Raw genomic sequence first — 18,737 nt, 5'->3', positions numbered from 1 at the left:
CTGGATGGAAGAAAGTTTATAATCAGTAAGTTTATACTCTAATATTTCCTCAAATCCCATCTTTGTGGGGGAAACTTCTGTAGCAATGCAGGGGAGTCACCGACTCAAAAGGAGACACGAGGAGAGCTGGAGCTTTGATGTCAAACACTGATGGTTTATTTGGAGTATCAGCCGGAGAATTCACAAGACATGTCAAGAGGTTCTGAGTTGCCACAATCAATTCTGCAGAAACCTTCCTTTGCATGATGTTTTAACTAGTTTGGAGGAGGCTAATCAACATTCTTTACTAGATAGACTAAACAGCTTGGGACAGTGAATGACTTGCAGTTGGCAGGTAGCTTTGAGGAGCCGAAGGGAGGGAAGAGAGACTGAGACAGATCAATGGACACACAGAGAATATGTGAAGGAGAGAGGTGTTGAATGTTACAAAGGCTGACCTGGGCGGGGTCAGACAGTGGGATCACCGTAAGGCCTCTAATGGCGCGTTAACACTACAGCGCGGAGCACGGTTTAAGAGGGCTGTGACGTCAGCGGCCCGTTTTTGGTTGCGTTTCCACTTGGCCTAGTACCGGCCGGCGGGTCCTAATTCACAGTTTTTCTGGCCTCATAAAATCGTGGGTCTAGGGCCAGAGACAACGAGGCTGAGTCGGGCTGAGTATGCTAAACTAGAGAGAATCGCTGGCAAGGGGGCTACAACTACAACAAGATGGACATATTTGACCGTGATTTAATTGTAATACACGTTTCAAAATGATGCCGAAGTAACAACATACTGATACCGGTTAGTAAAAACCATGAATTAATGCTTTGACAAGTCTGCAGACAGACGGCAGGCGAAAAACCTTTTAAAATGCGTGTTTTCTAAATGGAGATTGGCTAAGCTAACGCAGTATATGCTCCGACCGTCCACACTCACAACAACGGCCTATACAGACATAAATAAAGCAGCGACTGTATTCGCCATGACACAGGCAGTCTGTGGTTTGTACTTGTTTAAGGAGCTGTGAGCTCTGAGTGCTAACAGCTAACGGCTGTGTTGTTTTTCTGGGGTTCTCATTGAAGATGAGGTCACGGCTCCGCCTACACTGCGTTACTATAGATACTACCCCAGTTCCTAAACTGTAATGGAAATGCGCCATAAAGTGAGCCAGTCCTAACGGGGCCTAACCATACCGAGCGAGGCCGTGTAGTGGAAACGCGCCATAAAAGGATCCCTGTCTGTGTGGGCCGGAGGGGGGAAAAGGAAGATGACAGCAAGACGTACCAAAAGAGCACACGGGAGGATGGGATGTTGGTAAGCAGCCAGCAGAGAGTAATTCAGCCACTGAATGCCAAACGTTTTAAATAGAATTTGAGTTGATTGTTGTTCAAGGTGATTTGATTGGCTGACCTGCAAATGTGTCCAGCCAGATATGCAGGGCCAGCCACATTTTGCGGATGCTGCGCAGTGCCCAAAGTATAACGTTATTGGGATTAAACAGGAGCGTAGAGGAAAGCAATAATACTCTTGCTGAATTATTGGCTAACTTATTCCCAACGTTAGCCAAACGTTCAAATTGTCCATTCTCACACAGCAGTAGGGCACATTTGTTTGGCCAGAAGTGTGCAGTCTGTCTCCTTCCGACTTCCATTGTCTTTCTCTCAGAAACATAACATAAACAATTAACCGTGCAAGGAACACAAAACTGCAGAACCTGTAACCTGGTCATTCATACAACATAGCACATTTTATGTGAAGTCTGAAAAACTCTTGATTTCTTTCTTTATTTAATGCATATGTGTGAATTGTTCATGACAGATTACATTAGATTATAATATATCCGTTCAATCCATATACCAATCAAAACATTTTTAAACAGTGCTAGAATTTTGTGTTTGATGGAATTTGTCAAAAAATATATTTTCCCAATGCCTCTTCTTTTGCTTTCCAGTTCTTCCTTTATTTTGGCTCTTAGAGGGTCCAGGCAGCTCTCAGTTGTTAACTTGTATAAAGCTTATCAGGCTTGCTAATGGGAGGCTCCCTAGCTGAATTTTAACTTTATGTTTCTGCGATCCTTAGGAACCCCTGGACTAAACCATGTCCACATTTGACAGGTGGAGGGTTAGGTTATGGAAGAGCGGAGCCCTGCGTGGTGCACTGGCTCTCGGTAAATAAGTGTGTTTAAAAAAACATTAAAAAAACTCCATTAAAATAGCCCTACAAAGACCTTGTAAAAACCCTTTAAAAGCATTGTAAAAGCTCTGTTAAAACAAGACCGTTGTAAAAAAACTGGTTAAAAAGTGCAGGACGGGGCTGGACCACGGAACGGCGGCAGAGTATGTTTAAAAGCAGATCTCCCCAACCCAAGATCTCTGGAGGGGGCCGTGTATGTGTTTGTGTGTGTGTGTGTGTGTGGGTGTGTGTGTGTGGATGTGTGCAGGTGTGTATGTGTGCGTGCGTGTGCAGGTGTGTGTGTGCGTGTATGGAGCATGTCACAATGGAATCAATAAAAGGACCTTAATTAAATGAGGGGGGATCTAAAATGGTTAATTAAAAGTGACTCTGGTTCTGTTAGTTAAAACCATGCATAAAATACAATTAAAAGTGAAAGTACAAGTATTAAAACACAAGTGCAATAAGAAACTAAGTGCAATTACTGTAAAACAATCTCCCCAATAATAAAAAAATTGAGTTTAAAATGGTTATATAAAACACTCGTGCCGTCCCCGTCTCTGATTTTGTATCGGTGTTGTTTTATTCTGAGGCTGATCTCATTGCACGTTTAAAAACGTGGGGGAGGCGAATGAAATCAACCTCAGAAATTCGAGGCAAAAATATAGGCTCATTCAGTCAATGAGCCTATATTTTTAATTATTCATTTGTAATGTTTTAATTGTAATGTATTCAAGATATCAAAAATGCTGATGGAAGAAAACGTTTCAGTCTATAAACATATGAACACGAATGCTTTGTAATGACATTACGGCACCTGAGTATTCAACCGTTACTTTCATGTTGGTGCCTATGCTCTGGATGAGACAGGATGCTCTCCTGAAACAATGAGACAAAATAGTTTCAAAAATTGGCAGTCGTGGCTATTTCAAATTCCATGTTGCATTTTTATTTAGTTCTGTAAATCCAAACAACTTTTCCCTCTGCCATGGCTCAGTAAAACCAATAAGAGAAGCATCTATACTGAAGGACATACTTCAAGTGTTTACAATGTACAACAAGAAAAATCAATTGTAGCAAAGCAAACTGAAAGAGCAATGTTTGAAAATTGAAACTGTTTTCAAATGTTGTTCTTTATTATCAGAAAGCAGTATACAGAAAAAATGTATGTATTTTGCCCATGTGAAAAGTGACCTTCTACAAAACGGTTTGAAGGGTGGAACGTAAATTGGATTTCATTGTGTCCTAAACATGATATGCTGGCTTACTGAATGATGTCAAAACTGTCAATATCGAAGGGCTATGTAGTTACTGTTAGAGGCAGCATTGCATACTCAAAAAACGGAAGATGGGCAGAGGTGGGAAGTAACTACTCATTAACTTGAGTACTGTACTTAAGTACAATATTGAGACACTTGTACTTTACTTGAATATTTCCATTTAATGCTACTTTGTACTTCTACCCCATTACAATTCAGAGGTAAATGGTGTGCTCATACTCCATTACATTTATTTAACACGTTTAGTTACTTTACAGATTTGGATTGATTATGTGAAATATAACCAGACTTTAGTTACACCTGGAGTAAATTCACAAGCTACCCTGCAGTATACAAAGTCATTAAAACTAGCTGCACCTTTACCAGCTTTGATAACACTTTAATACATCAATAATTATAAAACATATCATTTAGATTATTCTGAAATGGACCAATCTGCATAATGAGTACTTTTACGTTTGATACGTTAAGTATATTTGAATGCCAATACTTTAATACTTTTAATTTGAGGAACCTTTTGAATGCAGGACTTTCACCTGTAACAGAGTATTCCTACACTCTGGTACTTCTACTTTGACTTACTCTAAGTATATTATCTGAGTACTTCTCCAACCTCTAAAGATGGGTTGTCTCAGAGAAAGTTTCAAGGATACGAGTTGCCCGTTTTTCTTTTTAATGCCACACTGCATAGCGAAACAGGACTGAGTCATACACTCTCCTCCATTTCCATGCCTTTCTTCCATCTGTCCCTCTGGGATGTGAAGGGGCTGATTACAAGCTAATCAGATGTTTAGATTTATATTTAATTTCTCGCAGCTGAGTAAAGGCATGCCAAACACGTGGTAGAGGAGGGAAGAGTGAGTGGGTGAGGAGAGACAGAGACGGGGCAGGGAGAGGCTTAACTCATACAGTCAGTTTGCCAGAACATAATTAAAACAATTCTAAAGGATGCCAAGAGGAACAGGGAGAGAGGGATGTTGTGCTGTGGAGCAGAAGTAAATTGCTTTTCTTCCTCTTAATTACAAGGTTATGGTTTTCAACTGATGCAAAGAGCTTCTATTATGCATCTTATTATGATAATAACTTTTGTGTACTGTGTTGTGTTACTCAAGCTGTGTAATGTGTATGTGCAGATACATTCTCGCAGATTGCTGATGTGCCTTCTCTGTGCATGCAGGTTTCAATGGAGTGTCAATGAATACTGCTCTCTGTTCCTGCCAAATATTGACAATGCAAACCTTTCATTGTCATATTTGATTTCCAACCTGCGTGCTGTCGGCGCTTGCTCCACTGCTGCTGTTAAGTCGACACAGTGGGTCTTTGTTCAGGGTACTCAGCGGACTGTCTGCAGTTGTTGAGTGGAATTGGCAGAGAGCCTCCTCTAGACTTTACCTTGCTCACGGCACACATTATAGTCAACAGGCTGAAAAGAGCCTTTGAGGCTTTTTGAAGTCATGTTAAAAGGTAAATCAAACGGAGGTTGAGTCTGTATTCAGTCACACTGTTTCCCAGGCCTGATTCAAGCCATGATGGGACACTGGATCAGTAAATGGAACACGAGGACAGTCAGCAAATGGACTGCTCTCTCTGGTGCTGCAGCCTATGGAGACATGCAAGCAGGAAATGAAAGTCCAAAGTATATAATTAAAGAAAAGTATATTGGCTTCTTTAAACTTGAATGTCCCTAAAGGCAGAATGTGTGTTACAGTACAGTAACCAATAACTATATTGTAGAAACAATTAAACAACAGGGAAAACAACCAAAGATGAAGATATATTAGCTCATCGCTATGTACATATTGCTTTTCTCCTTTAATTGATGCATATTACACCCTATCCATTTTTTTTTTGCACAACTCATCTATGAAAAAGGCTGTTTGCTAGTGTTGCCTCATGTTAGCTGTTTTTGTGTGTTTCTACAAGCTATTCCCTCTACCCATATGTTAGGGTCAGGCGGCTTTAAGTTATTGATGCATGTTAAGAATGAAGAGTGACAGGAACCACATCTTGTGAAGACATGCATGTCATAATACTTTTACAGGATGCCAATTAAACTTCTTAGCCTTTTTATAAGCATCCATATGCACATCTGGCAAGGTACATACCCTAATTAAACACCATCACACACTCCCGTTCACACTTTCTTCAACACCTTTTTCTCCCCAACTTCACATACTTTTCACACTGGCATATACACAAAGACAAACCTGGACTCAATTTCCCCGATGGATGATTGATGTGACTTTTCCTTTCTCAGTGCTGTCACTTTTATTTCACCCCTATAGACCTGCTGCACTGTGCTGATACAGAGCAGAAGTATGAACAGGTGTGACATGGGTAATTTGTCCACATGGCCTGGAGCAGTGGTTGGCCAAACCTGCAACATAGCCATGCTCAAAGTTCAAATACGGCCCAGAGCAGCTGGAGGCTACCTCTGAGTCCCTTATTTTCAACCATAATGGGCTCAAACCTGAAATGATGTCTCTTTTTCTCCTTCTATCTCTTCTGTGTCTCAGAAAGAAGGAATAGAAAATATAAGAAACAGACTTTTCAATATGCCCTGCATAAGCTCAGTGACATCTTCATGTGAAATGCCAACCCAGTCTCACGGCATTTCGTGTTATTAGTCACGAAATTAATTGAATCTATTGATTCGTGTTCACCAACACGATTTTCACATTTTTTTCGTGTCACACAGAACGATTTTAAATGCAATGTATTTCTATTGGTAGTATGTTTCGTGCCTGCAACACGTCTTTTTGTCCGGTCGGGTCTTGGAGGACCAGAAGCTGTGTGGTTCATAAAAACATGTTCTTACTCAATATCTTACCCTAAGCCTAACCCTATCCCTTTTATTTTAAATTGTATAATGTCTGAGTTTTTTTGCCGTCAGTGAGGAAAAGAAATGGGGCTCAGAGCCTCAGAATACTGACATCTGTATTTTATGTCATCTTTTTTTCCTTCTAATTTGTTATTATTTGGTGCAGGCACGAAACATACTACCAATATAAATACATTGCTTCTAAAATCGTTCTGTGTCAGAATAGTTAAATCTGTATTTTTTTTAATGTGTTTTTCCTTCTAATTTGTTATTATTTACATTGCTTTTAAAATCGTTCTGTGTGACACGAAAAAAATGGCGAAATGGTGTTGGTGAACACGAATCAATAGATTCATTTCGTGACTATGACACGAAATGCCGTGAGACTGTGTTGGAAATGCAGTATTCCATCTGCCATCAGTTGTAGGGCTAGTATACCAACACACAGACAACAAACTGTTTTTGTGTGTTGGTATAACAGATGATTCAGAGATGGTTAATATAAATCCAATTGTGCTCATCTTTCAGCTCTAGTTTTGGTCTCCACCAACACCTGGGGGAAATAAATGCGGCAAATGCTCTCCTTGTTAGCTAGCTAGCAGCTTAGGCCTATATATTTGCTGCTGTGCAGGTAGCATGAAGTCTCTTACAACCTTGTTTCCTTTGCCTGAAATTATACTTTTTTGCATTTTCCCCCCTGTTTTTGTTGTGCTAACTTTGATGTTAGTTTGCTAACAACACTTGCACAACTAGCTGAGGTAAGCTAACAGAAGATACGATACGATACGATACGATATACTTTATTGTCCCCGTAAGGAAATTTGTTCTGGACTCCGTCCTGCAGTTCCGCATACATGTACATATACAAACATAGTGGACATTAAGAGACATACACATATCATCAGTCATACACCGTTTGAACAAACACAATACACAGACGCACATACTGACAATGGCGACCTATTGCACAACCCTCATGGTCAACATTTAAAAAGTACATTTGACTACATATCATTTCATGTGAATGTTAAGAAGCTTAATCGACATAGGTAGGAATGAGTGCTTATAGCGGTTCAGCCTGCTCCTGGGAACCCTGAATTCTCTACCAGAAGGTAGGAGCTGGAAGAAGCTGACTCATGACGTTATTAAAAGTTATATGTTGCTTAATGTAACGTTAAATGTATTTGTCATGTTAAGATATTAAGGTTGTACTGTTTACCATGGTGTTATTGGTGTGGGTCGTATGGCATGGATATGATAAAAAGTATTGAATGTTTATTAGTCAACTTTATATAGTAACGACAAGCGAGATAAAACAAAATGATGACCAGTATAATGCAGGGGCATGTAAACAATATTTGTTTATGAGACTGGGGTTAAACACACATGAGTTTCCACCTTAGCACATGCAATAACATAATGATTGTCCACTGTGGGTCCTGGCGATGGAGAATGTTATTGTGTAATGACATCGAAAAATTGGAGCCGAGAGGAGATGGGGAGGAACTGAAGATAGAAAGTGTGGAGAATTCATTTGTATTGCAAACTTATTCACAGTTCCATGTGTCTTCTTCTTATCTTCATTCTTGATCCCTATTCTTATCTCTTGCTCCCTGCTCTGCACCCCGCTCTTTTTATTTCCTACTGCTCTCGCTTTACTAGCTGCAAATGTGGATGAAGTGTACAGCTGTTACGGCCAAACATAACCCCTGTGCTTTTACTGGGTGTCTTTTGATTGATGTTATCATATCTCTTGCTCACACACACTCAGCAGCTCTCAGATAGAGACACTATTAGCATTGGCTCTGTTCCGTCTTCCTCCTCTCAGTGAGTTAGACTCCAATCACTGGAAGATCTTGCTGGCAGGAGATAGAGAATAAAGTGACAGAGAGACGGATAAAGATAGTTGGATAAAGTTAGAGCCAACAGAAAGTGAGGACAGTAAGAACAAGAAAGAAAGTCAGAAATGGCGTGGTGAGAGAAAGGCAAACCATGTTTTTGTGTTATATGCTGTTATTGACTTCTAAGTGTATGTATGAGTGTACACATGTTTATGAAATTGGGGAAGACTGACACTTATAGCACAAGTAAGCTGTTATGTGGTGCTGCTGGAGTGTGAGTATCTTTAAAGGGGTGTATAAGTGAGAGAAAGCAGAGTTTTCAATAAAGTAAGTGTTATGGTTTTGAGTTTCCAGTGAAGTGACCTTTCAGCAGAGGTTTGGCCTTCTTTGCTCTTTATACACACATGCTAACAGCCTTTTAAATATTCAGATTGGATGCATTCCCCTTTGCCTCAGATAGTTTGAGTCATTATGCTTTAATCCTTGCAGAAACACCTCGGAATAACGTGTTGTTATGGTGTTGCTTGACACTGATCTTTGTCTCATTATGCAACACTATCTCCTTGCTACTGCTGGGCATTGTAATCAGCCAAACTGTTAGTCAACACCCTGATATAGGTGTGTATCACTAAAAGAGGGGATGTTTTTCACAGAATTGCATTTGATTATTGAGGTAAGCCCAAAGGCAAAGTAAAACATGTATTATCCAAGGATCAAAAGTCAAACAGTAATATAAATACATAAGCTCTGGCATATTCTTTGCATATATCTTTACATACGCTTTACTGTGACCCCCAATATTGTCTCAGTGCTCCCTGTAGGGGGGCTCCAGACCCTGAGGTGGAGAACCAATGCTTCATTACTCCAAACCAATTCCCCTCCTCAAGTCAGTATATGCATGACCTCACCAGCCGTCCCAGATTGTTGTGGCTTTTTTGTGAAACTTAATGATGCTCATTCGGCGAGCGAGGTGAGGGCATGAATATCCATTAACTCCCTGCAAACCCACATGGACTCAGGGTAACAACAGGCTCAGCGTTAAGGAAGATGGATGCATCTGACGTTTGTTTTGGGAGTTATATGTTGACTCTAACTCGATGTAGCTCTGGATGTTTGACTGGGGAGCTGTGTCAGAATGACCAATATAAATCCAAAAGTGACTCACGTGTAAATACATCACATCGACGGGTCAGGGATGGTTAAAGCTGCACTAATAAATATTTGTATCACAATGGTACTATTGCTATTGAAATTGTTAAATAAGCTAATTGTTTTTAGTTTATGGCAAAGGTTCAAAGTCTTTAGTATTTAAAGAGCCATGTATTTTTCCCAATATTGTTGAGAATGAATGTCAACTACAAGGACTGTGATTAGATGTCAGAAAAGGCAACTGGTAAATGTTGTAGCAGTAACATGCTAAAGCGTAGCCATAACAACTCATACTTACATGTGTGTGTGTGTCTGACTGTAGTGGAGCATTGCTTTAGTTTAAGTAACTCAGTGTACTTGATCGGGGTCGGGAAAAGACACATGAAGGAACAATCCACAGATCTTACTCTTTCCATTTATCCTAGTCAACATGCATAGTTTTACTCAGTCTGTAACGATGTGCAGAACGTTTTCTTAAGTCTCAGAAAATGTCGTTATGGTCATCTTGAGTTCAGCTTGAGACTTTAAGGTTTTAAAATAAACCCTATATTTCAACCTAGGGGTGTGGAGTTGGAAATAAATTGTCTGGCACAGCCTAATAAAATATGCCTTTGTACCAAAGGATGTGTAGGTGTACAGTAGGTAGTGTTTTTCATATCCGATACTAGTGACCAGAAGTCCGGATTCCTCTGATGCTTTTTAATTTGGACCATTATTTTTTCTAATCTGTCTCTAGTGAGTCCCCCAACTCTTGGAAAGTGCAATACTAAATCATGAAGTATACATTAAAATAAATGATAGTGTTGAATGTAGGTGACCTATGCAATCTTAACTTTTTGGCACTCACGAAACTAGAATGAGTGTATAATCAATTGACAAGTGGTACACGCAAAATGTATAATGGGAATCAAATGAAACAAGTTGAAAATACCTTTAGTGGCCCACTTTTTGTTTTAGATAAGTGCATTGGCTAATTTAGAACGTATTTTTTTCATAACCTTATTTCAGAGCCATTATAAGTATTAGTTTATACCGGTGATCCAGGAAACAGATGTGCATTTGAAAGAAGAATCAAACAGACCACACTATATTACTATTAATTAGAAGAGGTGCCAGCACCATATCTCACCTAATAGAAACAAACAGAACAATTAGCATTAATGCAAATAGCTTAACGTTCTGCCGTTAACTACTCGGCTTTTGACACAAAAACACAAAACACACACAGATGTGCAAAATGTATGCCAGAATGTTGCTCGTAATGAAACTAGATTATGAGTGGGTGCCAAGCCATTTTCTCCCTCCTGCTCCAGTATCCCTTTGAGCTGTCTGAGAAAAGTGAGGAACAAGACTCAGATCAGAATTTGAAAGAGCTCATCTGTCTCAACAAATCCACAAGAGCGGCAGTGAAGCTCTGCTCTAGTGTGAGAACATTTTGCTGTCAAAACAGATGATGTACCTTCTGGATATGCAGTGGTTAAACCCTTTAAGTTGTTATCAAGCATGCATTTGTGTATGCTTTTTCGGGTTTTCCCTTTCCTGTAGTGTGCTATATAGGTTTTAGTGCCTGTAAATGGTCTTCAAAGGCTAACATCCCAAAGATCCCTCCAGAAACTTCTCTCTGCCTGAAACGCCTCCATTTGACTCCTTTGTTAACTCCCTCGACATAGTGACATCACTACATAACACTCGAGCTTCTATTGTCTAGTGCTCCAACACATTGATGGGCTAAGGGGCGGAACATTTCTAAGTTGTTGACCAATCACAGCAGCCGGCGAGATAACTAATCAAAGCAGACTGGGCTCTGGTTTCAGACAGAGGGTGAAAAGAGGTGCTGCAGCACAGGCAGTATGAGAAAACCTTTTTGAACATTAAAGCATGTGAACAAACAAGCAAAGCAGTGCAACATTGTGGACTCAATTCTACACCCTGGACCTTTAACAAAAATATGCTATGTGGGAAATTCTTGAATTATAGTATTTTCAATTTAGTCACGGATCATTTCAATTTGTCTCATAATTTAAGGCAATCCTTTGTAAGCACTGAAAGATTGGCCTCTTAGTGGTTTATTTAAGAAACATTTGAAAAGACCCTCGTAGGTTGGTATTAAATTACTTCTCTGGCCCTGGACCACCTCTAATGAGACTCCTGCCAGCTCTCGTCGTGGCTCCTTTGTGTCCTCTTACAGCTAAGGGTAATCTCTTAGAAAAACCGTCACACTTACACACACATGTGCTCACAACCCCTGACTCGGCTCTGGTGCCAGTTATAGCCGCTCAGATTAGTCCCAAATGGTGTGGCTCTGCAGACCAGTTGAAAACTTTGGGCTTCCAGTGTATACCTCGCCACATACTTCTGCAACTCAAGCAAAAATCTGGACAAATCATTTTGCTGTCTAGAGAATTATTTCACATTGCAAGCAAAACATATTGTACAAGACACACTTACTTTAAACTGTGTGTTTTCCTTTTTGCTCGATTTTGTGTGTGCCTGTTTTATCTGTATATGTGTGTGTGCAGCTATATGAGCATGTGTGATAATTGTGTCTGTGTCTCATTTGTTGACTGATTTGTTTGGGCCATCTCTGTTGTTTGAGATAACCACGTAAAACCAGATATGAATATTCCTAATGGCTTTTTAATGTCTTCATAATTTGCCCTTTAAAGGGCTCTAATGGACTGTCCCCATGTTTGCACACGGAGGGGGAACAGTGGATCCGACTCAGGGTTATCTTTGAGCCGGCACTAAAGCAGACAAATGCCTTACACTCTTTCAGAACATCTACACTATGGAAAATACATAAAAGCCTGATATTTTACTCAACACTCTGCAAATCTGTATTGTATTTGGCTGCCAGCTGTGGAATATACCTCATGTCTGCAAGAGGTTCCCAGGGTCTGTGCTTTAGAGTGAATCTGAGAGTAGAAGCAAAAATAAACATTTAAGGGATAAATACAGGCTGCTTTGTGTGGATTTCCAGACTACAAACCCTGGTTCACACAGAGGGATGTTTGCCTCATTCTAGAAGATGTAGGAGGGTATAACATATCAATAGACTGTTGTCATTGATGATGTTTGAATTTACACAAACACTAACTAGGTTTTCTAAGCCAATATTCATGGTGACATAAAAGAGAAAAATATGACCGATCTAAAATGTGCTTTTAACACACCTTTTTGATAAGCCAGTTCATTTGGTTATTAAAAAGAATAGTTAACACCTTTTGGGAAATCCACCTATTCATTTCTTGCTGATCAAAAATAACAACAAATACCACTTATTGAGCTGAGCTTAGTGTAAAGACTGAAAGCAAGATTGGTATCACCATAATGTTGCCAGGCATTGTCAAGTATAGTCTCATATTTAGTAAAAATAAATAGTCAGAGGTATGACCCATTGTATAACCAAAACGATTATTTTTTACAGCATAAACAAGATATTACAAGTTTAGTAGTGTCTTTTTTATCTTAGGACCGAGCAAGGCTACAGTATATGTTTTCACCTATTTATATAAGGGGTAAGCTACTACTATGATGTACTCATACTGTGCATGTGTGTATGTGTGTGTCTGTTCCACAATTTGGCAATGCGGCAAGGTTGATATACCACAGAGTGTGTGTGTGTGTGTGTGTGTGTATGATCGTGAAGCCTGTGATGGGGAGAGTGAAACATATGGAGGTTAATAACCTGTGAGCCTGGCTCTGTTTTATTGGAGGAGTTGGCCTTATGAATCATGTGAGTGCTCTCTGTGTATGTGCAGGAAAAAGACCATGTACAATGATAAATGTGTCATTATTAACAGCACATTTAACCTCGCAGCAGTGGCTCTTTTGTTACAGGAGAACATATGTGTTCAATAGCGCTCACTGGCAGGGAAAGTGAGTGAGAGCGGGAGGGGAAAGGTGTGAGCAGAGGTTGATTGCAAAGCTATTTCCAAAGGCTTTGCCACGCTCTGTTAGCTGAAGAGCTCCATTTCAAAGACTATTTGTCTACTGCTGAGCACTTTGGCAAAGAGTGGCCTTGTTTTGAAGAAAGTCTGTGTGCGTTTCAGAAACTTGTGCATGTGTGTGCCTTTTATGCATGATTTGTGTAAGAGAACCTTGTATGTAATTGTTGCAGCATATGTGTACATTGCAAAGTATCCTTATTAAATGACTGGTAATGTTTACACGGATGCAAGCCTACTTTAATCACCATCCTCCGGCCATCAGCGACTGGCTGAGTGGCTCCATTAGCAGGGTCGTGATCCGTTTTTAGGCATTTTTTCACAAGATTCGCCTACAACAGTTTCTGAGAGGTCATCCATCATCTTCAAATCTCAGCCCTGCAGGAGCTGCTGCTGCAGTCACCTACACATGCATGCGCACAGTCTTTGCACAGGAAGTCTCTATTGGCTTTTTTTCTAGTTTGCAGGGCACCTTTATTACAGATCAGTACAGACCATGCAATGGCTTTCTTTCACATAAGAAATACTAGATAAACTCTTCATGTAAATGTTTGGTTTTTGCCCATAACATATTGAGTTTCTGTGGCGTTCTGTCATCAGCAGCATCATCTGAATGAGTGCATCAAATATTATTCAATTATTTATTTAAACAACATTTTTACAGAACATGGTTAAATCTTTGGACACATACACACATACCAGTACAAGCGCTTTGTAAAATATTCTATATCTCAGAACAAAACACTAAAACTATTTGTTTATAGCCCTAACTGTACGTGAAGGTTTTTCTTGTCGGCTGTGTTTGAATTATTTTGAGTACCTGGTCTCCAAGGAAACTCAAAGAGCTGTTATATTTTCTGAGGAGCAGATGGAATAAGTGAATAATAAATCAATGTGTTGTTTTTTACATTGTGTAAAGTTAGAGGAATCTGTAAAATTGAGTTTCTCAGCAGAGAAGCCTTCAAAAGCACCACTTTAAATCTTGTTTTAACCAGAGATGTGCTCATTTGTTTCTTGGAAGTATGTCATTAAGCATGAAGAAGCATAACATAATGATTACTGCACTAAAGCAATCTTTGTCTACTAAGACCGAAACAACCAATTTGTTGACTATAAAGGGGCCGCCTAATTGAAAGCCTGTTATTATTTTCCTGGAAGGTATTGTTTTAGAATTCATTGGATGTATACACTGTACGGGACAAATATAGACTATTCAAATATTTGTCGTGCCTGTTGCTGTGACTAACGGAGCTGTCTGTCTGTGCAATGTTTTGGAACCTAAACATATGGGACCAAAATAAACTCGAAATAAACTTTTCTGAGAGATAGAGTGCACAGTATAGTTGTTTTTCTGGATGTTTATATAGGCACAGCTTCTTACTTATTTTATTTACTTTCTTCCAGGTACGCTGTTCTGCGAGACCCAGCAGGCTGGCTGAGTGTGAGCCCGGTCACAGGAACTGTCAACACCTCCGGCTCACTGGACCGTGAGTCTCCTTATGTCCACGACAACAAATACACAGCGGTCTTCATCGCCACAGATAACGGTGAGGAACAGATACTACACTGTATGAAAATGATGGAGGATAATTAGGCAGTTTTTGATGTGTTTCAGATCGCCTTTATAACCTTACTCCACGTTTCTACTCCACTGATATAATTGAATAAAAAGAGTAAAGAAAAGGCTTTAAAATAACTGTTGTAGATTGGTTCCTTATTGATATATCCCAGGAAATAACCAGTTGATTCACAAAAAGCAATTTTTAACAAATGTTATGAAGAGTTGGATTGTTAGTAAAGACCATGAAAGCCCTGGAAATTAAAAAAAACTGTGTTAATTGCTTCTTTCCCTGCTTTTTTTAAAAGTGTAAATTGACAACAAACCAAACACGCTAAGAAAATATGCCATCTCCCCTTCATCTAACACTTAAATAAATAATTTGAGAATGTGTTAAAAGCTTTGCTGCAGAGGCTTTCCAATATAGATTTATTCGCATTTGTATTTTAGAAAGAAATCCTCCTGGGTGATAAGTGCAAACATTACAAAGAAATGGGTTTTGTTCACTATTGCAATCCACTCACCCTGCCCGTTAGTTTCACCCATGGCCACAGGGAAACTGTCATTATCCTGTGGTGACAATGGTTTGGCCTTAAGTGGCATTGCTTCTAACAGACCATATGGTCCCTGGTTAGCAGTGCCATTGGTGCTGCTGCTCTGAGACTTTTCAAGGCACAGATGAAAGTGTCAAGAGCCTCGGCGCCGATCTCTTTTTCTTCTTTGCTTCTCTCGTCCTGTGTCTAGCTGTCTCTTTGTCCCTCTCTTTCATTGTCTCTCTCCCTCTCCTTATCAATCTATCTGGTCTCCCGTGCTCAGGGAGATTCTGACAGATCCATTAGAGGAACTGAGAGATTCTATTAGTAGGCAGCAGAATAGCACCGTTGTGCTGGGGAATTCGGCAGCCTCAGAAAGATGAGCGTTGGAAGAGGAGTAATGATGGGGCAGGAGGTTGAAGGGTCAAAGGAGGAAGAGAAAGAGAGGGACGTGAGAGGCGATAACAGGGGAAATATATAAAGCCCGGGAAGTGGGTAAAGAATAGGTGGAGAAGAAGAGGAAGGGTGAAGATTATGAGTGGACAGGGCAGGGAGTAAGATTGGTGTTGGAGTCAGATGAGGATACAGGGTGAGAAGATAGTGTTCTGCTTCATATTTCTGTAAAACTTTCACAATATGGGCTGACATTACTATTCCTTTACACAACAGTTGTAACAGAATCATAATGCTAACATTCTGATGCTAGGTACGTTTTATGTTCACCATGTTTACCATTTAGCATGTTTAGGGTTAGTTTTGCTTGTCAGTTTAGCCAGTATTTAGTCGTACAGTAGTTCAATTTTGACCTCAGGATGGCGCTGTATTAAAAGTCTAGAGGGGGAATGTAAATGTTTGTAACAATTGGCATGGCAATCAAATCAATAGCTGTCAAAACATGACTAAAAAACTAAGATATTGCAGGTGCTTAAATAGAAGAAAAAGAAGACGAACCCTTATGTATCCCCCTAGAGCAAATTCTGTTTTTCACTCTGGCTTATATTTTTTAATACACACACACAGTTTTACACACTATACAAAATACAGGTTGAATAGACATGCACATGCATCTGGAGAGGTGCCAGTCTCGCCGGCACCAGGGAGCAGTTAGGGGTTTGGTGCCTTGCTCAAGGGCGCCTCTGCATTTCCAAGGAGGTGAACTGGCACCTCTCCAGCTACCAGTCCACACTCCTCTTCGGTCCCAAGGCCAAGTCCAGACAGACTGAGCCACTGCTGCCCCAGCCAGTCAAAGCATCCCTACAGTCGATAGGATTCATATCCTTTGGACCAGGAATATCCATTTACAATCAAATGTTATGGCCATCCAATGGTTGTTTAGATATTTTAGACTTGTGATGGACCGACACGATGACGTTGCCAACCCTTGAGCAAAGCACTATCCTGAAACTATTTATGTCTAACATCTAAAAGGTGATAGATACGATGTACCTCTGTTGATGCTGTTCCGTGGCCATTATTCTATCTAAAGAGAACCATAAAAAATCCTGCACACAGATCTTTAACAACCCACAGAGTTGATGCTCCTGTGTATGCAGTGTGTGTGTGCACATAGTTTGAATGTGAGCAGAATACTGATATCTGCTTGACCCCTGCCTCGCCTTTATCACAGCACGCTCTGTCATTGACAGGACAAATTTGCTCCTTCGCCGCAGTGATCTGCGCAATGATTGTATGACAACCCACCTGCGTGGACTTCCAACACGATATCGATTGACCCGAACATCTTTATCTTTATATTTATCTTTATTCAGAGACTTCAGCTTTATCTAAACTGCGCTGGCAAGCAGGAGGTTGAAAGTGACAAGAGAAATAGACTTGTGTCAAACAGAAAGGGAGAGAGGAGGTCAGGCATAGGTGAATGTACTTAGGAAGACAATTGGAGAGAAATATTCTAAAAACTGAGAAAATCTATTGAAACATATTAAGGTAAGGAAAGGAAAGGTCTTCAACAACAAAACATTATTTTTTAGTACAGGTTTTCCAAGGTTTTTATCATTGCATGCCATACCACAAAATCATTTTATTTTCCATGGAAGAAAAGTAAAATATGCTGCCAGTAACCGTTAGTCTTGTTGTAGTTTTCTACTGTATTTCTTCTTTTTGATGGCCATGACAGTTTAAGCTTGTTTGACCTCATGTGCTAACCTGAAATAGGAAGTATATTCTTGGTAAATGTGTTGCATGGTTAGCAACAGATTGACATAGCCCCTGGTTAACAGCATGAGGGCAGGTCAGCCGGAGCAGGCCTCCAGGCTGCAGCAGATGGTGAACGACGGAGAGAACATACTATTGGGAAGGAAGGAAGTCAGGTTCAAGGAAAAGAAAAGTGAAGATGGCGGACAGAAATAGGACAAACATAAGAGAAGGGAATAAGAAAAGGATCCGGTGGTTGAACAACGTGAAGTAACACAAATGTTTATGTCAAGGTCAGGGGTCATCTCAGCTCGAAAAGCAGTGAGTCTGGAGGTTACACTCGATTGCCATAGCAATCATCTGCACTTGCAGGAGAGCCAGACACAGTCATATGTCGCTCCATGATGTGTGTCGTTGTATACTTGAATGAATGTGTGATTTTCGCTTCGTGTGCACAGGAGAGTGTGAATCTGATTATTTGCATGCACTGGTGCTCACCTTCATCCCTGCATCTGTATTTGTGCACATTGTCTCCCTCCACCCATCATGTGTTTCTGTACCTGAGTTAATGACTGAAAAGCTGCAACCCAGTTGTGTCTGGGCAGCGGCACCTGGCAGGCCGATGAAGCAGCGCGATATTGTTTGATGAGATATTGTTCCAACCTGAGCAGAGGGCTTGACGGGCTGTTTATATAAACTCTCATCAGTAGCTGCTGGTTTCGCACGCCAACAAATTCTCTTCTGCTCTCTGATTCCCCGCCGCGACGCCAGCTGTTCCCGCATCTTACCCCCTTCTCCTTCCTCCACATTCGTTTTTTATATTCTTTGTCGGCAGATCTGTGTGTTTGTTTGTGTGGGCGGTTTGAAGTTGTGTGTTCATCCATGTTTTTAATGTCTTTGTCCTGGTACACGCAGTGCCTCTCCTGCCTGCCCCTGTGTATCCACTCACTGCTGTGGTTCCATTTTTTCTCCTGCTTCTCATTTAAATGTTAAACCGCCTCCTGGTGGGAACCATTTGTCATTGGGAGGCATGAATATATTATCAAAGCCCCAGTCGTCTGAAACACCGCAACGCACATACTCACACACAAGATCTGCAGTGTCTGCTGCCACTGAACTTCCAATACAACTTTAAAGTTATGCACAACATAATTAGGCAGTGTTTGCTTTGAACACGTGGACATACAGAGGAAAGGCCTTCATTTAGTCCTGACAGTTTGTGCGTGTGTGTGTCTGTATCACACTGAAACAACCTCAACACAGTCGTAGAGAGCTTTGTTAATTACAGGAATGTTAAGTATTGCA

At 40.4% G+C, this 18,737-nt stretch overlaps 1 protein-coding gene across 1 annotated transcript in view; it reads left to right on the top strand.

Moving 5' to 3' along the window:
* The window catches only part of cdh13 (cadherin 13, H-cadherin (heart)), a 361,634-nt gene that overhangs the window by 303,582 nt on the left and 39,315 nt on the right, over positions 1 to 18,737 (top strand). Inside the window, exon 12 of the mRNA XM_034141757.1 lies at positions 14,595 to 14,737. Coding sequence (XP_033997648.1) covers positions 14,595 to 14,737 — 143 coding nt within the window. The remainder of the gene's footprint in view (positions 1 to 14,594; positions 14,738 to 18,737) is intronic.

The sequence above is a fragment of the Trematomus bernacchii genome, unplaced genomic scaffold (assembly GCF_902827165.1).
Source record: "Trematomus bernacchii unplaced genomic scaffold, fTreBer1.1, whole genome shotgun sequence".
Lineage (NCBI taxonomy): Eukaryota > Metazoa > Chordata > Actinopteri > Perciformes > Nototheniidae > Trematomus > Trematomus bernacchii.
This window is presented reverse-complemented; position numbering and strand designations above follow the sequence as displayed.